This window comes from Trachemys scripta, chromosome 1 (genome assembly GCF_013100865.1).
Source record: "Trachemys scripta elegans isolate TJP31775 chromosome 1, CAS_Tse_1.0, whole genome shotgun sequence".
Lineage (NCBI taxonomy): Eukaryota > Metazoa > Chordata > Testudines > Emydidae > Trachemys > Trachemys scripta.
Window position 1 is genome coordinate 270,728,516 of NC_048298.1, and position 23,743 is coordinate 270,752,258.

Genomic DNA, 23,743 nt, shown 5'->3' on the forward strand with positions numbered 1-23,743 from the left:
ACTGATGCTCAAACCACTGAACTATCCCTCCCGCTCATTAGGACTACTGATGTAAGAAATGTTCCTTGTAAGAGTGTGTGTGCAGAATTAGGCCCACAAATGTTACAGTATGATTTAGTAGATTATCATTATACTCATTTACAACATTTAAAACTTTTGACGATATGTATTCTGTTTTAAATATAAATAATAAAGGTCTTTTTTTTCCCTTTTATAAGAAACTTTAAATTTGACACATACACAACTGAGCTTACAATCTGGCCACTTTGAGACCCTGATTTTTCTAAAGTCCCATTCCATTTAATTCAATGGGAATTTTGCCTGTGTTACAACTGCAGGTTTGGGCCTCTAGTGTTATGTATACACTTGTATTTTAGTGCTTCAGTTATGCTCTTAAACTTGTACATGGGTTAATGCCCTAGGTCTACTGCTGCTTGATATTTAAGCAATCAAAGATTTAATCTTGCTCCAGTTGAACTCCAATATGAGTTTTGCGCTTGGCTTCAGTTTAAGCAGGATCAGGCCTTCAGTGTTGTAAATAAGGATAAATAAGCATAAACATATTGCTAATTTAGGATGTTCAAATAAACTAACATTATCCACATCAATATTTTCTGAAGCAGTCCTTCTTACCCAGGCAAAATCACATGAATCTCACCATCCCATATTAAAAATATAATGTAAAACTCTTCTAATTGTTAAAGAAACAATACTGCTAATAACTCTGCATCAATTCTTCTATCAAGTATACCAGAAAAAATGAAGGCAGTTTTTTTTACAGATAACAAAGACAAATTTCTTTCCAGCCTTTAAAAGTCATCTTTAATATGTACCAGTGGTGAGTGAATTTGGAAATGTGGTTATCTGAACTGGTGAGTACTGAATTCCATCTACCCTGCTAAAACTGCCCTGTTAAAGAACGTGCCTACGTTATTTCATGGTATAGTATCATTTTTTCCCAGTACTTTGTGGAAATATTTGAATTTTACAATAGAAACAACTTGCAGTAAATATTCAATATTTCTGAATAACTTGTAGAAAATCAGAAATATTGATAAATGGCACATCTGGCCTTCATTCTGCAATAGTTGGGAAGATCTGATTTTTGTTCATGATACTCTTTAGTCGTGCTATTATCTGTTACTTTGGTGAGATCTTGTTAGCAACTTCATTAGATAAGAAGTGGCCTCTAATCTTGATGTCCAGCTAAAAGCTGAATGTTTAGAAGGATCAATGTTAACTATGAATAGTAAGTCCTGACTCCTAATTAAAGAGTCTAACTCTCTTTGCCATTTAGAAGCTTTATTATTTCAATGCTCATCAACCTAGATTAGATAACCCATCAACCACTAAAGAAAAAGCTTATTTTTCATTTTTGTTTAAGTGAAGGTATACCTTTAAAAAAAATCCATATTCAAATGATCATTTCTAATGCTACAAATTGCTTTTTGCCTTATTTTGTCAGTATTCTGAGTCTCTGAATCCATGTTTCCCTGCTCTGTTTCATAGGGAAATCAAATTGGTTTTGTGATGCATTAATGTTTTATACAATATTCCATAGAGAACATTAAATAAAAAGAAAAGAAAAAGGTTGACCTCTAACACCTTCACCCATTTCTTATGTCAAACTGGGAAATGTTGAAAGCCCTATATGGTCATAACCCTTCTATCTAACTGTGACCCCCCTTAACATTAAGCAGGTGACTCGATTAAACATAAATCAGGCATAAAATGCCCTGCATGAGGCAGCACAGTGAATCAAGCAAATTATCAAATGGCAAAACTCATTCTGTGCTCTGGGCAATGTAAGCTGCCAGCACTTATACATCAAAACTTCACTCAATGTAAGATTGATTTTATTTTATTTTGTTTATTTTAATTCCCTTTAGCATGCTATGTTACTCCTGTAAAATGCTGTCTGCATCATTAGCTTCCTAAGAAATGCTTTTCTTTTCTAGCAAAGGCTGATCACAATCTTAAGCAAAGAAATCTATGACTACATATGCTATAGTCTGTAGTGCATGCTAGTAGAGCTGGTATGTTGTGTAGTTGTACTGAAACTCAAGCTTCTGTGACTGTATTGATTTGCGTGTGTGTGTGTGTGTGTGTAACTTTATCAAAAATATGAGCACCAAAGGAATAATGTAATAAAATTGAAGCACGGTAGCCATTGAGGATATTTTCCAGTTCCAGTAAAGATGTTGGGATTAAAATATGTAAGTCCAATCTTAAGGCTGGAATGAATTTTTATGTAAGATGATACATGTCTTCCTTTCACAGTGCTTTTTATGCTGCCTTAAAACATGTCAAAATAATCCCCAGCAGAGGAGCCTAAAAGGAATGTCAGCTCTGTGGTTATGTAAATTGAACTGAGTGCTTTACAGCAGGTTTAAGATTTTTATAACTCAAAAGTTGTTAACAGCCAGCTGGTTTGTATCTGTTTTTTATGGTTATTCTTGTCATATGCAGCCTCCACAATTTTTAATTATATTTTATGGTATGTGTTTTCCCTCCTCTTGAATCCCAGAGCCACTCTTTGCTTCAGATGATATTTTCCACTGGGAAGAGAACAAGCATTGCTTTGGGACTCCATCATTAGAAATACTGTTGTATAATTACTTATCGGTAACAGCAAAGAGTGTGAATATCATGGAACTCACCATTGCAAATATGTAACTTGCTATTCCAGTACAGAAATCTATATAATTTAGCATGTCTAGTTAGTAAATTTTGCCTGCCGCCCCCAGCTAAAAATAAATAAAATGATGATCATGCCTCTGTTGTCTTCAATTTAAAAAAGCTGATTTACAGTTTTTATTGTATTCATCATGCAAATTAATCTTTGCTTCACAGTTCAGTTCTGAATGCATGCTTTGTATTTAGAAGATTTGATTACATTGCATGTTTGAGATCACAATTCATTTTGTATCATAGTTCGCAGAAATACTGTATTTATAGTGTAATGAATATAATAGAAGTACTGGATAAGATTGCTATTTTTTTATTATTCATAGCAATGTACTTCAAGAGGTGGCTTTATTCATAATTGGAGATACGGTAATCGTAAATATCCAAAAGAGAATATCCTTTTGATGGAGTTAAAAATAACTATTTCTCCTTTACCAAAAACACACCAAAAGAAACAAAATTACAGAAAACCCTGTGACTTAAAACACTACTTAAAACAATAGACCAAGAATATTTAGTTATACGTTATGGTAGATGCATTACCAGAAAGTCCTTACTCTTGAGTATTTTACAGCACTTTGATAGTGTTTATCCCTTCAGTGAAATGAAACAGACTGATCTCTAATTGTTTTTAATGGCAACTCCTCCTATTGAAACACCTCCTCTCATTTTGGATCTAATGATATAAGAGCTGGAGTCTTAAATAATTAATCATGAATGTAGAGCTGCCTTGGAAATGCTTAGCGGATTCAGATACTTTTTAAGCATCAACACCACATGAATACACAAGATTATTAATTTTTTGTTGTGCTTTGTGGGAGGTATGTGAAAATTAACACTTGCTCATTAGTTACAGCATACAGTAGACAAATACCTGCAACCAATCCCCATTTAAAAGTGTGTATCGTGCAGTGTGAGGAAACCATGTGTGCGTTTGTATTATATTCAAAACATTGATTTATGTAATCCAATTTCATTACTTTAACAGGCTAAAATCAATATAAGTATTATCATCAAACTTAATATCTTCAGACATTATGACTCTGTAGGACTACTTGTATTACACAATATTATCATATTTAAGCTTTTGAATGTTAAAGATTAGGGAATGTTTATTTTGACCCACTTATGCTGTAATAGCTAAGAAATGTATTCAGTGTTTTTGGCACTGTGGAATCCAAATGTCCTTTTGTACTGAATTTGGCCTTAAATTATTTTATGGAACTACAATAGTTGCGCCAAACACTAAATATAAATTCATATAATACAGGTGTGTAATGTTAATGGTTATACATTGAGATAATACCAACTTAATATTAAAAATGACAGAATATATTAAAGAAAATAAGTTAACTAAATAATAGTCAGGATTGATCCTCAAAACCAGTTCTCTTTTAAAACTTAATTTTCCATGTGGGTGAAGTATGAAGTCTAAAAGGGATCCTGGCTCCATTCAAGTTAATGGGAGTTTCTTCATTGATTCCCCCCAAGGATTTCCCTAATAGTCTTCTTTCTTTAACTGATCAATGAAGAAAAAACAAAATAAATTTCAACTTGCAGCATTTGCCCCATAGACTGTAACCAGAGCAGGAATACTACCATAGGCAGTGGTGCATGTACACAGGTTTATTGTCCTTACCATGCCAGAAGAAATACAGGAGGCAGTGGATTTGGTTTAATTAGACCACAACTTTATTCACTTAAAATATCTGTGAATGCCCGGCAATAAATTGTGCAGGTCATCATTAGTTCTTTAAGTGTTTCCCCCTACTTGGTGGCGGGGGACTGCCATTAACTGTCCCCCTTCCAAACCTGGTGCCAGCCAGCCAGTTGCAAGGCCCCACAGCCCCTCCCACTTGTGTAATAGTAAAGGGGGCTGGCACAAATTGGGAGGGGTTTGATCCCTTCTGTACTGGACATTAGGAGTCCTAAACCTCCCTTGCCCAACTTCCTTAAGGGATGCATTCCTCTAAATATCCTTCCAATCCATTTTGTCTGACAAACATATGCTTTCCATAATGTGTACCTGCACTGGACATCTGACACATTTTTTAGTTACTAAATTGCAACATTTTAACCTAATCTCCCTGCCTACTCCACCAGGTCCCTGACCAGCTGTGGGGATGGTGAAAAAACCCACCCTGCCTAGGCCAGTCTGGCAGTGAGGGAAAAATTCCTTCCCAGCCCCAAGGAAAAAAACAACCAGCATCATGCCCACTCGATTTTACTTTGATTCAATGGGAAAGAGGGTAGAATAAATACCCCTCTTGACTGATCACCAGGAAGGGCACTACCCCCCTCCTAGTCCAGCCACTTCCTGTTCCTCCCCTTTTTGTCCAGATAAATTTTCCCCTTCCTCCTCCTCTGCCTACAATAGCATAGGGGCCTCTATATATGGGCAACAACTCCTTGTCTTCCAGCCAGCCAGGCACTCACCGCATATAGTTGCAGTGAACTCATTTGTCTGGATTGAATGAGATGTTTTCTATGTTCTTTCATGAAATAATTCGCTGCTGCATTGATTAGTTAAAGAATAAACAGAGAACCATCAACTTTATACCTACAAGGAAAACCACTTTTAAGATAAGTCACTTTTGAAGATCTACAAAACTATGATTTTAGAACTTAAAGCTCCTCTCCCCTCTCATCCCCCAATCCCAGGTCAGTCTACCAGAGCTAGATCTGTTAACCTTCCAGGCATGCTGCAAAGCCAGTCTTTACTTCTCTCTTCTCTAAGGATGTTGAGAATGATGTGAGGTGAGAGAAATATATTTATGGATTGTCCTTGATTTGTTTATTTATTTTTTTTTTTTTTAATTTATGGGATGTGAAGAAATAAGTAATGTGAAGAAATAAAAGGAACTAATCTTTCCTCACAAACCTTGTGCAACTTCCATTAGCTGTTCTGTGTATCTTGAGAGATACTCATACATCTCAGTTGTCTCCAGGATTCAATAACTTCCTGCCTTTGAACTGAGCTTCTGAAAAATAAGGGTTTTTAAATGTCTTAAAATTTACTTACAGATAGTCTGCAAGTAGGTTTAGTGAGCCCAAATCTGTGCTGTAAATCTGAAGTAAATCACTGACTCTCATTTAATTTATTTGTGGAACACCCAGCTCTGGGAGCAGAACTTGACTCAAGCCCACCCCCCTTTAATTAAGGACTACTGGCTTCCTTATTTGGGAGTACTATAGCTTCATTTAGCATTGGATCTGAAACCAGCTCACCCTGGTGATTCTAGGATCCTCATGATTATAGCATTTTAGCACTTTATATTAATGATCACTAAGAAGAAAATACAAATAAAAATATTTATTTTCTCATAGTGTCCTTGAACACAAGGTCATCTGGGGAACAAATTCTCACACGTTTCTTCCTACCTGAATAGATTAGAAATTTGTTAACTGATCACATTGTTCCTCTTTCCAACTCATTTTATACTGTGTGATAGTTTTATGGCACAATTAGATTAGAAAATAATTTTTTAAATCTTTAATATCCTGTTTTGCAGAATGCAGTTTCCTTCATATTCAACAAAAATAATTAATCACATTTAAAAAAAACCATTATTTTCCTTCTTGATAACATTTCAATGATTCAGAAGGATTGTATTTTGTATTCCAGCAGAGCTAATGATTACCAAATAGTAACAGGAGGACCGAGAATGTCTGGTTTCAATAAAGCCCCAACCACCATTCAAGGAATTTAAGATTCTTCATGAAACATCTTACAGTGAGAAACGTTTACATATTTTTGGTCATTCATAGAAAATTATTAAAACTTCCACTGTGCCCCTCCCTGCATCAGACTGTAAATGAATGGAACACAAACATCATTTTTTAAAAAAATAGTCTAAATTCTAGAATCCATTAAGTTTTAGGGTTTTTTGTTTTTGTTTTTTAAATCTTAACTATATTATTTAGGTTATTTCATTTGAGGTAATAGCTTTTATTGGACCAACTTCTGTTGGTGAAAGAGACAAGCTTTTGAGCTTACAGAGAACTCTTCTTCAGGTCCAATAAAAGCTATTACCTCACTCACCTTGTCTCTCTAATGTCCTGGGACCAATATGGCTACAACAGCACTGCAAACAGCATGTTAAAGATTTTTTCTGTACATGCTGAATTTAGGTGCCATTTGAAAGCAGTATAAGAGATGCTCTGTGCATTTTTAGAACCAATGAGTGCACAGTTTATTTTCAACTATTGTCTCAACCCTTAGACAAGTTTAGTTATAGTACTAATCCACCACTTGTCAGAGGTGGATTTAGAACAAGTGCTAACAAAAATATTGGTTACTTTTCTTTTTAATAGTTTTGTGCAAGCATTAAGTAATTTATCCTTACAACAAACCCTGCAAGGGTGAATGATATAATTTCTACTTAAACATGGGGGAAACTGAGAGATCAAGTGACTTACCTGAGATCATACAGCAAGTCCAGTGGTAGTTTCTGTATTAGAACACATGAATCTCTGCATTAAAGTCATATTTTTGTCCCACTAGATTAGTCTACTTCTCAATGATTGAAGTAGGATTTTTCTGACACTTCATCAGACACTGCCTTGCCAATTGATTTTTATCTGTTCTCAGATTATTTTTACTCCCAATTATGAGTTGTTATAACACAGAGAACAATTGCATATTCTGTGCATAGTAGAAAAACAAAACCAAATAATTTGGGTGCAAGTAATTTGGGTGTCATAACCCCATGTGTGTGTAGTTACAGGACAGTCATATAGGTCTGGGGTAATGATTTTCTAGTATTTCATTTATTGAAGATAAATCAGAAGAAAATGGCATCCAGGAAAATAAGGCAGACCATCAGCTGCCTAACCCTGTGACTGACCTAGAGGCATCTCTAAAGCTGCCAAAATAACTGTTTATGGAATCTGTCAAGAAGCCAAATGCTGCTGGAAAATATATCTTCCATACTTTTGCATCTGGATCTAGTATCTGATGAGAAAATTAGGTGAACATGTGGTACAGTGTTCTTGGGTAAATGGTGTCCTGCAATCCACCATCAACTACAAAAATATTGGCACTGCGCTTAGGATTTGCCACTGTTAATATTTGTGCAAAGATACTAACACTAATAAAGGAATTATCTTTTTGCACACATCTAGGAAGCTTGTAACATAAACTTAGATCTGACAGTTTATTTTGTTGGTGTTACCTACTAGGCATCTGCAACTGCTGTAGGTATCAACTGTATGTTTGAGGTTTTTATTATTTTTATTTTATTGTATTTTTAAATTTGTTATTATTACATCATTGAGTGTGAGTGGCTGATACTCTAATATTATTCACAGAGACAGTGATGTCATTGACATCTATTATATAAAAATGGCAGCTTCTCCAATTATTAAACATTTACATAAATAATTTATTTAAAAGACTGTGTATATTCATATTTCCTAGCTTCCTGTATATAATAGGGCTCTCTATGAGGTAATCTTTTTTTCTATAATGCAATCATCCTACAGTACAGTACATTCCTCATTTTATATCCTTAGATATGAGCATGTTAATTAGTTATAGTTGAAAGGGCAAAACAAACAAACAAACAAACAAACAAAAACCCTCCATTTAATTTTGGACAAAATTTTGGTGCTGTGAGTACTTTCTTTTTAAGAAACATCTGAAAGCACAGAAAATCTACTTGTCAAAATTCTGATTCATAAAACTTTGTGAACACAGAAGTTAATGGTACCATGTCACTTTCTAAATGTCTCCTTTGTAGGTTGGCAATTGAGAATGTCAGCACTATAGAGAGAGACAAAATTATAAACACACTTTTCTGATATGGAAGAATTTTGGATTTGAGTATGGTACTATGTTTTGCAGAAATTAGGGATTCCACAGATGGTGCAGGGTTGTATGTAAAATATTGTTGTCTGCCAGCACAGAATCATACAGATTCATCCATCAGTCAGAATAACTCCTACTGTTCTAAACACCAACTTATACTATACTGCCCATTGGTTTCTGTGCAGTTTAGATTAAGCACAGCTTCTTGAAGAAATGTAGACCACAATTCCCTCTCAAGCTGTCATTATAATAGTAGTTCTGTTTTGCCAAACACAATAGTTTCACTCAGCCCTAGTGATCTGGATCATTTGATAAGTTGGACACAAGCAAACTATGTGTTTTTAAATGGCTTAATGTAAATGTATATATCTAGGAACAAAGAACATAGGCTATACTTATGGAATGGGGGACTCAATCCTGGGAAGCAGTGACTCTGAAAAAGATTTGGGGGTCATGGTGGATAGTGAGCTGAACATGACTTCCCAGTGTAACATCGTGGCCAAAAGGGCTAATGCAATCCTGGGAAATCTCAAGTAGGAGTAGAGGTTATTTTACTTCTATATTTGACACTGGTGCAATCACTGCTGGAATGCTATGTCCAGTTCTGGGGTCCACAATTCAAGAAAGATATTGATAAATTGGAGGGGATTTGAAGAGCCACGAGAACAATTATAGGATTAGAAAACATGCCTTGTAGTGATAGACTTGAGCTCAATCTATTTCGCTTAATAAACAGAACAGTAAGGGGTGACTTGATTACAATATCTACCTGGGGGATCTACCTGTAAATATCTACCTGGGGAACAAATATTTAACAATGGGTTCTTCAATATTGGAGAGAAAGGTATAACACAGTCCAATGGCTGAAAGTTGATGGAAGACAAATTCAGACTGGAAATAAGGCAAAGATTTTTAATAGTAAGAACAATTTACCAAGGGTCCTGGTGGATTTTCCATCACTGAAAATTCTTAAATTAAGATTAGATATTTTTCTAAAATACAGGCTCTAGGAATTATTTTGAGGAAGTCCTATGTCTTGTATTGTACAGGAACTCAGACTCGATTATTGTCCCTTCTGGCCTTGGAATCTATGATTTCATGGAGTCAATGAATCCATGAATCCAAGCTTGGAGCAGACATATTCCATGTGACCCATGTGTCCACTCAAAAGTCCCCATGCAGTTTGAATACTGCAAATGCACAATGAACTTCTTCAGTCATTGACAGAAATGTGGCTAAATTTTATAGCATCTATTTTCAACTGTAACTGCATCAAAAATTAAATTAAATGTTTATATAGTCTATCACAAACTAATTCTCATTCTTACAAAATGGCTACACATCATTACTGAACAGCTTAACCGTCCTAGTATAAACACCAATTCTTAATAGTAATTACAACAGACAGTCCACTCCTACTCTTTCTTGTGCCATTAGCCCTTCCTCTCCCTAAATGCCAATGAGAAAGGTGGTTTTGTAGCATGTCCAGAAGGTTGGTGTCTGGGTTTTGGTGGATCACCTGGAGAAGCAAGTTCTAGCATCAAAGGTCTTTAAAGGCAGTCCTGCCCTTTAGAACTAAATTGAGTCCTGAGTAAGCACCTCCACTGATTGCAGCTGTGGCAGCATAGTATGGGAGAGGGTCAGTCCTTGAGGCAACCATTTAATGTTTGTAGGTTTAGAACCAACACCTTGAACTCTATTCAAAAGCGTATTGGCAATCATTGCAGATTATAAATGCTCCTTGTGAGATGTTCTGATTTACAAGCTGGTAGCAGCATTTTTGCTTCATTTTCTGAATGGTCTCATGTATAGCAATCTAATCTATAAGTCACAAAAATGTGGGTAATTATGGCAAGGTCCACATACCAATGAAACGGTAACTCTCACACTTTCCTTGCCATTTGCAAGATGTGAATGTTTATTGAAAAGATGCATGCACTCTCTCAAACAGGGTGCTGATAAGCTCTTTGTCCGCTGTTCAGGTTGTTTCTTCCAACTAACGATATTACTTCTGTTTTCCTGACTCAGCCTCAGCCAGCCACTCCTCATAAAACTCCCAAACTCTTACAGACATTGGACAATCCATTTCATAACACTAGCCAGGTTGGTTGTGATGGAGATACTGGACTATAAGATTGATTTGCAGCCAAATATTATCATTATGTATTTGTACAACTCTTAACCATGTGGTAGGTTCCTCAGAGATATGATAAAGGAGTACCTGCTCTGAGTAGTGTACAACTTGGAATTTAGACATGATATAACTAATGAGGGGAAGACACAAATGATGGGGATGGGTCAAGAGAGCTCATGTCCGATCATTGTCTCATATGCATATTGAAAGGGAGGAGGGAATAATTTTGAATAATCAATACATTTGAGAAAATCATGGTCTGCTGATGGACAATTCACAAACAAAAAAGGAGACAGAATTAATCAAATTATTTGTTGCAAATTATGCTCCCAGTTCCACTTGTAACTAACTGAAAGATTTTTCAAAACAGTGTATGTGCAAAATGTGTACTGCCATCAGACACTGCTGCCTTCACATTCTGGCCATTGTCTGATGCTACTAACTCAGGTGAGAAGTGCTGACATCAACTCTGTTCTGATGGATTCTATCATCTCCAATATTGCTAGCAATGTATGTGTGATTTCTCAAAACTACACATGCATAGCATGGCATATGGTAGTTTCTACTGCTGCCAGAAATGATCTTGTGGTCACCAATGTCCATATATTCAGCATACTTTGTACTGGTCCATTTGTCCTTAGTGAGGTGGACCACTGCACACACGTTTATTGATTTCCAAGAGTATAATAGCTTTTTTGGAGTATTTATGATCTGTTATGTAAACCTGAATTTAGTATAGTATTGCACTTTTCCATGAATGTTGTGACATGAATGCAGGCAGGAGTTAAAAATACTATTATGGGAAAAGTTACTGCACATCTACTATAACCCATATTCAGATATTAATGACATATGTATTTTAAATACCAACATTTCTTAGTTCCCATTTTGGTTAAGGGTCTTCAAAATTTCATTCTATAGTGACAAAGCTGTTTTAAGTTACAAAATAAGAGCATTTGGTAATCTCAGCCTATAATCATCCTATATAGAATTCTTCTTGACATCAGAGGGAGTTTTTTATGAAGACATTTATGATGGCAGGATCAGGTTCTCAGTCTAGAGCATAAATATATAGCTGAGGTGTAATTCCTGACAATTGGTATTTATAATAAAAAATATAGCACTATGGTATGTCGTTAAGATTATTCAAATGTTTCACTATTCATTATGACTTACTGCTACTTTTAGTACCATTATTCCTTACACTACAGTCCAAACAATTCAATTTTACCAAAGTTCTAGGAGAAGATATACATATAACATTGTGCACTTGGCTAGCTGCATCATACATTTTTTAAGGGTTGTTTGGTTTTTTAATCTTCCTCTTATGCATTACTTATTCACCAATGCCAGAGCCAAGATAATGGGCTAGATGGGATAGGACTTTGGACTTGAATTTGGTATTCTAATTTGCAGATGGTAAATGGGCCAGTAGGATTTTAGACTTTAGTGTGCTGTTCCACTTTGCAAAAAGAAGGATGCATAGATGGTTGAGGGTTGTCTGCAAGACGCTACTATTTTGTCTGCCAGCATAGAACTACCTAAAGTCAGTCAATATAACACCTACTGCTTTAAAAGTTCTATCTAGTCCAGTACCTTGCTTCTGGTACTGCTCTATACATAATAGATCAGAGGAAGATTAAAAAAAACAGACATACCCAAAGCCCTAATGCAGCCAACTTTCAACACTGTAAGTAAGTGGGGTAAAAATATCTCCTGATCCTTGTAAGGGATTAGTTTATGTTCTGAAGCATGAGATTTGACTACCTTTATATCATTGTGTTAACATGTGAACACATTGCCTTGAAACAATCAATAGTTTTTCTTGTTAAATGGAATTTTCCTATAATTAAAATGCTCAAGTGTATCTTGTGTATCAATACTGTAAACAGGGAGATACAAATAGTAAAGTATTGTAGCTGTAGAAATGGTCAGCATATTTTCAAGGTTCATGTCTTCTCTGGGAAGAATGATTTACTAAATACTTGCAACATTTTCTGAACTTCTCTTTGCAATTAAATTTGTAACAATGTTTTTGGCTAGGTTTTCAACAACATTCAGTGTAAGAGATCTTGAAATTATGTCAAATCTCTATCATATTTTCAGCTACACATAAATGTGACAGAAGAGGAATTGAGATGGTTCTTTAGTGATGGATATTAATTCTTGCAGTATATATCCAACTTTTTATGCTGCTAATGAATTGTCTTACACAAACTTCCTTTAAAAATCCCATTAAGTAGTAGTCTACATTTTAGTTGTCTGCTGAGGATGTACTAACACGTAGCTGTGATCATATTTCATCTTAGTTGTGCACGTAACTGCTTGCATCCCTTCTTAAACTTTGCATTCTTATGCTCCTTCCATGTACTTGTATTTATGAGTGAGTAATGCTGCTTTCCTTTGTTGGGAAGGGCAAGACCCTGAAGAACTTTTGTAGCTCACCATCCTTATGCATGGTTTAACTAGAAATACTCTGTACTTTCCTTAAAGACTGAAAAGTTGTTTTGGCCCTGATTTTACGTTGTGTAGATGTAAGAGAACTGCTGTTTCAGTGTGGAGCCCCATTGCACATAATGAGGCCAATTGCATGCTACAAAATCCAGGACTGGTATGTTGTGGTCTAGAGCTCAAATCCCGGCCCTGAGTCTACCAACATTTATGCAAATAAGTAATTTAAATTTAAATGTTACACATATGAGTAGTCCCATTGCAGTCAATGGGACTGTTCAAGTGAATAAAGTTACTCGCATATATTAAGAGTTTGTGGGATTGAACCCATAAATTGCAGGGAGACATACTTCCACCGGGCCACCAGACTGCCTCAACAATGTTTAGATATTAGTTAATTAAAGAACTGTGTACCATTACACCAGGATCTGTGTCAAACTGTGGATTAGGTTAAAAAAAAACAACAAAAGCTCCTGGTGATTGAAAGATTATGAGTATTTAGCTACATTACTGCTGTTACAGGCATGAACATGTCCTTTCAGTATTTTTGAATTGTAGCAATGTTACAATTAATTAATTATGTCCATCTAGCTAGAAATTAGACTAAAGTTAAAGAGTTTTAATAAATCCTTTTGATTTTTCTTGATCTCCTTGACTATGTAAGTATAAATGAAATATATTTTTAACTAGACTAATTTAAAGAAAGTGCTGTAGTTAGTCAAATGTAAGAATGTTTTTTAATCAAGAAAATTCATTACATGTCAATAATCTCAGTTGTATCTCTATCATGATATTCATGTTTTTAACCAGTAGTAACTATAGAAAGAATAGTACTATGAAATCATAAGAGAATGCACACAAAAAAGCAGCGAGGAACTTCTGTTTGCAACATTTATGGGGAAGTTGTTCCCATAACAAATCATTTTGTTAAATAAAAGCTATTATTGTGTTCTAGCAATGCAAATGTAAAACAGAAAATTTGTCTATTAACATCACTGTGTCAATGTATAAACAGCACTTTTTTTTTTTAATTTTATAAAACATGTGGCTAAAAAGATTTTGCACCAGGGTTCAATACCTACAGAAAACATTTTTATATTGTTCAAAGCTGACCTTTTTTTTTTTTTTTACAAAGGTTTTATCTGCACTTTTTCATCTGTTTAGAAGCATACATTTTTGGTTAAGAAATTGAAGACAATCTCTTTGTCTTTTTTTTTAAGCTAGAAAGGTTGAGATAAAAAAGAATGCCTGCTTTAAAAGTCACACATGGCTGTAATTTAAGATTTTTTTTTACCTCATTGTCCATAACAGTTGAAAGAAACCTTCAATGAAAGTTTATTAACTAGGCCAATGCCTGAGGCAATAAAGGTTCATTTATTACCAGTTTCTTGGCTGTTTTTCTTCTTCTATTTTTCAGTTAAACTCATAGCGTAAGATAATACTTCACAAAATTAAACCTTTGACCTTCTGTAGAGTTAAGTCTCCTTTGATTAGATAAAGTAACAATTTATGGTCCGGCATGAGGTTGCACATGAAATGAATAATGCAACAGATTGAATGAGGACTGAGAATCTATTGCTTTTGAAGAGATGACTGTTGTTTAAGAAAAAAAATGTTCTCACTTAATTGTATTGTTTTGATTCTGCATGCACGTCAGCAGTATTTCAAAATGTTCTAAGAAAATTCAGTAAAAGTTAGGCCAGCACATCTACGCTATATTGTTTATTTCTGCCAAAAAATACTTTGAACTAAAATCAAGTTTGCAAAAAAAATGTTAAAGCTGAAAGCTTTCAGTGTTTATTATGGTATTGTAATTGACGATTTCACCTTCAACTTTAAGGATACAAATGAATGAAATCATAAAACTGAACAATTTTGGGGAATAACTGCCCATCGATTCTGAAAATGGAATATACTACTGATGAGGGGATTAGGTTTTCACTTTATTTGCTGAATAATTTAATTTTTCTCTGAGCAGCTTCTATTTTTAACAAATGAACAGCTATATAAAGATCTCAGATCAAGTAATGAAATCTTAACATTTCTATCAATTTTATTTTTAAAAATATATATAAGGGCATGCTCTCCTGACTATTTTTAAGCAAAATTGCCTATATCCTTCTAAAAGGATTTCTGGATGGGACAAAGATGGCCTTTAAAGTGGTAACTACTCACTTCTAAATTAAAATTATCTGTTTCTCTATAGTGGTAGTACTAATTGTTTGGACGCTTGATGACTAAAAGCAAAAGGGGATTTGAAATCTTGAAGCCTAGTTGTTGACATTAAACTCTTTTCTGCCTTATTTGTTTGTTTTAAATGCATTAGCCATGCATCAAAATTCATAATGCAACTTAAATTTAGTTACAGGAAAAACTTGATTAGATGTGGTTAAAAACAGATGGCCTGATTCCCATCTTGCTTACAGCAATTTTTTAAGTCTGATGACTTCACTGAGTTACTTCAGTATATGCAAGATGAGAATTGGCCTACAATTTGTAGAATTTTAACAATTGATTGAATTTCTCTAAACACTTGCTGTGGAAATTTAAGTAAGATACTAATTATTAACCTTTTAGTCATTGTTACCCTCTAATTACTACAGCAGTCATTTTTTAACTGTTTGAAAACAGATTGGATGAGCAGTAAGAAATGTAAATCCAACAGGGGGAATGTACAGTTATAAAGTCTGATGGAGAATTCCTTGATCACTCAGAAATTGTAGTTATGGGAGTTTTGGGTGTGCAAAGGCTGTTGGGTTAGGTTGGACTGATTCATAATGTTTAACAAAAAAAAGGAAGTGTGGGTTACTCTTAAATTCCAACCAACTGCCTAAATAATTTGAAGTGGAAAAAAAAAACTTCTGCTAAGATTTAATGTATGTTAACAGAACATTTGAGTACAATCTAAGGCTTCCCATTCTGCAGCTTGTTCTGTGTAGTCAGACCCTTGTCCTAGTGCAGATCCCCCATTGCTTTAAGTATCCGCCATTATAAAACATAATAGCCTAAGTTTCTGATACGGCTTTATTCAAAATCAGTGGAAAAACTTCCATACTCTTCAGTTGGGAGTGGGATAATAGGTCACTTGGTACGCCTATACAGTGAGTGGCAGTGTGTTTCGGAGCCTGGGTTAATAGATTCGGGCTTGCAGGTTTGTGCTACAGTGCTGTGTAGACATTGAGACTCTGACTGGAACTCAGGCTCCAACTTCAGAGCCTGAGCTCCAGCGCAAGCCACAATGTCTACACAGCTGTTTTTAGTATTGTAGCATAAGCCCTGTGAGCCCAAGTCTGTTGACCCGGGCTCTGAGGCTTGCTGTTATGGCCTGCTGCTCACTGTGTAGATGTATCCTTAGAGCCTCAACCTGCACCATTGAAGTCAATGGGAACTTTGTCATTAACTACAGTAAGCTCAGGATCAAGTCCATAGACTTAAGTCCTGTATTTCTTACTCAGGCAAAACTACCACTGTGCCTGACTATTGCCTACATGATCAAATCCTAAATTAGATCAAGAAAAGAAATTATTTTCAAGTCAGTGCAGCTGAAATAAACTTAAAGAAAAAGGATTAAGTATTAATTTGAAATATAGAAAAGGCCTCTATCAGAACTTAGAAAAGATTTGGATTTCTTCCCACAAGATGGATAAAATACTTCTGTATGCTGAAATGAACTTTCTAGCAAATAGAGGGAATGAAATGTAATACCAGCCATTGACAATTTTTTTTTTAGCTTTTTACTTGTTCTATGATGCCCGAGGTGAGATGGCGTGAAAATGCTAAATAAAAACCTACAAACATTGGGTGTAACTAAAAAACAAACAAACAAACAAACCCCCCCAAAGAAACCTTTGCAATTAGCAGATTGAAAGGGTCATGTAATTAAAGAAGAGACACCAAGAATTACACAATTAATTTACCTGTCTTCTATAATAGAAACAGTATTTCAAGTTTTCTCTATATAATTCTGTAAACATCCATAAACAAATCTGTATTGCTGTGCTATATGTCTGTCTGATTCAGTTGTCAGTTATTATTTTAGGGCTTGACTCTGGAATCCAAAGTCATCCAAATAGTATTTTCGCTAGTAGTCCCACTGAGTTCTCTGGAAGTATGTGTGTGAGGTCTACTCAGATGATGTACAACAGTGTGTACATACAGTCTTTGTATTTTGTACTGATTTGATTGGTTATAAACTGCTCACATTGCTAAAACTAGAATTTGGATAAATCCTTCCTAAGCAGGCAGGAGCACATGTGGGAGGGCAGTAGACTGTGTCAGACATCATCACTGGTATCAACTTGGATACTCTTGAATAAACTTGCCAGCACAGTTGTCAACTTTCACAATAAGCCAAAAATCAAGCTAATCCCATTTCAAAACAAGGACAAAACAAGCCAATACCTAAGAACCCCAACACTCTATGTGACTAGGTCCCCAAGGTGTGCAGTCTGGGACTGTGGTGGACCCACTGTGCATCCCTGACTCTCTTCCCCTCTTGCCCCTGCTTTCCGGGAGCTGATAAAAAAAAAAAAAGAAGCAACAAGCTACAACAAGCAACAAGCTACAAGCTCAGCAAGCTACAAGCCAAAAACTAGTCAACAAGCAACTCACAAGCCAATTAAGCCAACCACAAGCCCGATTTCTGCGGGTTTTTTTGCGAGTTTGGCATGTCTGCTTGCCAGCACAGTGGGTTGTTCTCCTGAGTATCTTGCTAGAGAAGGTAAACTGCATTTCTAAGGTCTCCTGCCAGGAAGAAGTGATTCTGAAGTCTTTGGCTTGGTTCATTCATTTCTGTGCCCTGGAGTCCCACATGTAATAGGCCAAATTTTGGTCTCCTCATGAAACGCTGCTGACTTATGTGGAGTTGCCTGGGTGTAAATGGGACCAGAATTTGGCAGGAAAATGATACGGATTATATTTGGTAAAGGAACTAAAAAGCACGTTGGTTAAGATATTGAACAGCTATGAACACCCAACAGGCCAAAGCGGCCTAGCAGTTGCACAGCACACCAAACCCCTAAAGCCCCAAATACTGACAAATGCTGGACACCAGACTGTGGAATGTGCTGTGACTCCATGGCTTCCTTTTTCTGAGTTGAAGATTGAGCTTTCACTAAGCAATACTTTTCCTTTTCACCCAATGACAAAACATGTCTCTTGCAACCAGGTATCAATCCTGCATGTCAAATGCATCCTTTCCAGTCCTGTGCTTGAGTTTTGAAAAAAAAAAAAAGATGTTCTCCTATACCGCTCTCTGGGAAACCTTAGTGACTGTCTGGATTGTTCCATAACCTTTGCTTGTAAGATCCATGTGCCAAATATGACTATTTAAATTTCTGCACCTGCCCCTTTTGTCCAGTCCTGTGAATTGCTGTTCTAAACCAGCTAAGAGCACTGAAGGAGATTACAGTGTGTTCCCCCAGAGACCAGGAATTGGCAATTATTTCTTCCAAAGATGGTCTAATTAGTTAATAATACAAATAAACATTGCAGCTAATTTCTCAGTTTCCAGACCTCTTTACCCCACTTAGGTAAGAGATTTTCCAAATAGCCTTGGCATCAGTATGGATTAAAAATTCAAATTGCATTTAAATTTACTATTATGTTTTTAAAACACATTGCATAATTATGACAGCAATTACAAACTGTGTAATTATTGGAATGTAGCTCTTTCCAAATATGTTTATTTTAAAATATGTATGATTCCAAGAACATAAAATTGTACTGATGATCAACATTTGAGTGGCAGAAGGAAGAAGGGCTTTGTAGAAAGAGATCATTCACACTGTTTCTTTTGGTGGTCTGCTTCTAGCTGAAGTTAAGACATGAGCTCCTACTGAGGCTTGCAGAGCTTTCAATTGAGTTATAATTCAAGCTCACAAAGCTCTTACACGACACCTTGAACAGACTTTTGCCGATGAGTCTATAGGAACTGTCAGGAGCAAGAAGATTACTTCAGGACCATGATTGTTGAATTGAACTTTACTTTTTGATGTTTTACTTTTTGAATTAAATTGTTGGACAAGATTAATTGCACACAGTGAGAGCTTTAAATGAATAGCTGTGTAAAGCATTAAACTTCTAAGTATGTCTCATGGGAAAAAAAGCTAGAAGGTTTAAATGAATAAATGTATTTAATGCATAAAATGTCTAGGCTAATTTTTTAATTCCTTTGCTAACATCTTTTATTGAAAAAAACATACTTTATTCATCCATCTTAGTTATATTGCTGTGGTTGTGGTAATTTAATATTCCTGCTCCTTGCTAATCTTCTGGCTCAACAGAAGTAAACAATAGGTTTCATAAATTAAAAATACGCTTTTCAAAACATGTTTCTAAAGATAAAAAACAAGGCTGTAAACATTTATGACTGAAACAAACTAGATTGTTCAAATCCTGCCATGATGTATCATGTATATCAATATGGCACTGATATCAGTTAGAATGCAAACAAGGTTTTAAATGATGTCCCCCTTCATTTCAGCTGGAGAATCCGCTTTACACCATCTGCCTATCAGATGGTTAGGAACCAGGACTGCGTATTAATGCCACATGTTCGATTTTCCTCCCTCTTGTAATGGTTAGATTCATATTGCTAATAGCTGTGCATGAGCACTGTCGATGAAATTTGTGTGACGGTGGAGTGATGAGATAGTTATAAAGCTGCCTGTCTTACTGAATAATCAGCAGGAAGAATGCCAGACATAAACAGCTTATCAATTTTAGAATATTAATGATAATTGCCATTGACTGGAGTCTATTGAGTATTTTGACATGTTTCTTTAACTTTTCAAACAAATATTAACAGAGACTAAAGTAACTTATTATCTGAGCTATTGAATATCCAATATAGTTCTTTTCCATTTTAAATTGCCTTTAAAGGTGACATTTGGTCATCTAATTTTTGGAGATGCAATTTGGATAATGAAAAATGTGGAAGTACTATACTGTACCCTTACTTTAATCTCTGCATGGCTAGGAAATTCCCAGGCAGCTTGGTGTAAGAGAGTAGGGATTAGTTTGGTGGGGGTGGGGAGAGTTAAACAACAATTTAAGACATTTCTTGCCTCAGCTTGAATCATATTTTCAGAATTTCAAACAATGGAATAGTAGCTGCTATTTTGCAGAATTGTACTCTCTGCCCTTTTACAGTACATTTGAGAGTCATCTCTGGAGAGGACTTGAGATAAATAGGGCCTTCTGTTGGGGAGAGACCTTGTCTTGTAACAGTGGTTGGAATACATCATGGTGCAGATGGTTGGCTCACGATCTTGCATGTGATCTTGCACTTATGTCTCAGATTGTGGTTATGAAAGGTGTGGAGAGCAGAGTGACAGCACAGGAGTAGTTGTGCTAGAGTGGAATTACTTAGGGGACAGACTGTGCTGCAGCCTTGAGCACTATCCTCAGCTTAGTGGATTTCCCCCCCCATCTGAACCCTGTGCATTCATCTGCATTAACCCTGGTATTTTGGGGTTTCCATGGGTGAAGTGAATTTGATTCGGTAGCAGGTTCATGCTTAAAATTAGCAAAGTGTTCCTGAATCAGTCAGCTGTGCAATTATGTAAGAGAGAGAATGAATATAGGAGTTCAAATTCTGTCTTTATTTTTTCCCCCTTTTTAAGAGAAAAATATGACCACAAGCAGAGTTTTGGTAACATCAGTTTAACAGCTCAACAGTATGTGTTTGAGATTTCTAGTCCTCACACAAAAGCCTTGACCAATTCTAGAGAATAGCACTGGAAGAGAATAGGGTTGCATATTGGGGTATTCTGATGCAAAAGAAAATTTGCATTCATTAGGTATGCTGTATTTGGACTTTTTTGGTAAAAGACTGTTCTTTAAAGACACTAGCTATAGCTTGACAATGGTATTAAGAAAAAGGAAGTGTAGAATACTGCGCTGTATAACAAACACAGGATACAAATGTAAGTTCAGAGGTGCATCATCCCTTTTCTGTGGCTTAATTTAGGAACCGTAACCAAATCTGTATAATATATAACTTCATATCCTTCCTCTAAGATAAAAATATCATTGAAAAGCATCCATGTTATTGTATTAGTCAGATCTGAATATGCAAGCTTCATAGTAGTAGTAAATATTAAAACAGGTTTATGTCTGTTCACCTTGTTCTTTGATATTTGACATTTGGACTCTTTCCTACTGCCTGAATAGCAATTTGGTAACTAATACTGATATAACTATACAGAAAGTAATTATAGTGTAATTTATAATTCCACCAACACTTGGAGGCATTAAGAGAACCCTCATTAGAAACAGCAGTGGTGGTAGCAGGGGGTTCTCCAATATTTACTCCAGCAGACAGGGGTTATCTGCTTGCTTGGGCAGGTGGGCTGGGCCTGTGCTGCACTCTTCTCCGGCCCAGACCCTCCTGCCCAGAGTAGTGAGTTGTGGAGTTAACTCCCTTTTGAGATGTGTGAAGCAGTTCACACCTCAGAGAAATAGTTTAAGGCTGTCTGCAGACTCAGGCAGCCATCACTGTACTAGTTAAACTTGGATGCTTTTCTTTGCATCCAGGAGGGCTAGAAATTTACTTAAAAAGAAAAACTGAGATTTTGCCCTCATCACTTGTTTCCAGGTGCTGGGACCTAAACCCAACCCTGTAGTACCTTTGCTTTGCTAAGGGGGAATAGGACCCCCATCTCTGCCTATTAGATCCAGGGTGGGATTGGGAGAAACCAGATACATGGAGAAGTGTAAGGAGTGGACAGAGTTGTGCCTGCCACCGCTCCCCAACACACCACACAGAAGAAGGGGGCTGGTGCAAAACAACTGTGAGGATGCCGCCACTGGTAGAGGGCAGTGGCAAAATTCTTCCTTTGCAGAAGCAAGAGGGGAACAGGAGAGGAACTGTGAGTCTGTGAATTAAAATTTCTCCCCTGGGCTTCTCATGGCATGACACAGCTATGCACTGCCCCATACTGATGGCACTGGACAAAGGCTGAATGTGGTGTGATGAAAGCAAATTGGGCAGTTCTACCAATCATTCTTGACAGTATCAGTACCAGCTCATTATTACAATATAGTGTTTCACAAATATAGCTAGATGCAGAGATTTTGTCTGGAGCTGGAGAATTTGTCATAGGAGATGTAGAACTTGGGATGCCAGAGGTGGCTTGGGAATTAAAGGAGTTACACACTTTGTGTGAGGTATCTCTGGTAGATGCCTTGAGGTCTAAGCCTGCTTGTAGGATTGTAAATAATTATATATATTTTTTCCTATGATCTACATAGCTAACCTTTCCTTTAAGAAAGCTATGGCTGTTTTAGTATGCCCCATTTAGTCTGCTAGAGTAATTTGGAATTTTATGTGAGCTCAGGGAGAATGGCTTAATTGTGAATATAACTTATTAGTCATGAATATGCTATTCAAACTCTATGGCCCTGATTTTTAGCTTGTCCTCCAGTGTTTCAAGTGTAGTTTTGCATCCAAAGTTTATTGCAGGTATATTTATTTACACTCACATTTGTACCTAAATACATGGTTTGCTGGCGAAGTTAGGCTTCTAAATGGGCATGTTTTTAGCTGCAGTTGTATTCTGACTAAAGCAATTAGAGACCAATTTTGTGAATTCACGTGTATATAAGTAACTATTTACATAGTATGTTATGCATTTTACATTAAAAAGTAAACAGTCTCCTAAGCAAATAAGGATGGATATTATTCAGTATTATCCTCTGCTAATTATGTAGTAAATGATGAAGGAAGAGTAACAGTTTCAAGCCCTACACTAATGAAGAGTCATAGTATAATGTATATTAAGTTTCATTCATATTTCTTTGTAGGTCTGACAGCAGCAGCTGCAGCAGCAGCAGCTGCTACCAATGCAGCCATAGCAGAAGCAATGAAAGTGAAAAAAATCAAATTAGAAGCTATGTCCAACTATCATGCCAGTAATAACCAACATGGAGCAGAGTCTGAGAATGGAGATCTGAATTCAAGTGTTGGTAAGTTTCGGAAGTGAACATTACATACAATCATGCCAGTAATGTATCAATTTCTTACTACAGTGATACCCTTTCTCCCCCTCCTCCCCAGACCATTAAACCTTTGATTTGGGGAAAATTTGGCACATTTGCAGGCCACTTTTGTGCATGTTTAGCAATATTTTATAGCTGACCTTTACAGAAGCACTCAGCATTGTTGTTACTATTATAAGAACATCCTTTCCTTTGTAGGATGCTACTTCAGACCCCAGTTAATATTTTCCATGAAGGAAAGCAGTTTGATTGCTAAGAGTTCATTTTTCAAAGCACAGGTATGGTGACAGATGAAGGTATCAGAGCGAAATTTAACCATGTCTCCTACTCACTCTACCGGGTATCGACTTTAGGTAATTCAAAACAGTTGCTTGAAAGCAAAATATTTCACAGTTTCAGGTGCCCTGTGACAAAAGAAAAACATACCTACCCAATAAATTATTACCACGCTTTACAAATAATCTCCTATTTTAATAAACATATTCTTAAAACATTGTTAAATGAGTTTTTTTCTGTTTCTTAAACAATTATTAGCAACTTCTGTTCTTTCAAAAAAGGAATTGTTCCAATACATTATATGCATTTCTCTGGCAAGTTTGTTTTGATAAAACACACTTCAAAGCTAGACTAACTTTTTTTGTTGATTAAATCATATGCAT

The 23,743-nt window shown here is 36.0% G+C and overlaps 1 protein-coding gene across 11 annotated transcripts in view; it reads left to right on the forward strand.

The window, feature by feature from the left end:
• The window catches only part of DACH1 (dachshund family transcription factor 1), a 455,938-nt gene that overhangs the window by 207,356 nt on the left and 224,839 nt on the right, over nucleotides 1-23,743 (forward strand). For all 11 annotated transcript variants that reach the window (XM_034758361.1, XM_034758364.1, XM_034758363.1 and 8 more), the window contains exon 3: nucleotides 22,890-23,051. In XM_034758361.1, coding sequence (XP_034614252.1) covers nucleotides 22,890-23,051 — 162 coding nt within the window. The remainder of the gene's footprint in view (nucleotides 1-22,889; nucleotides 23,052-23,743) is intronic.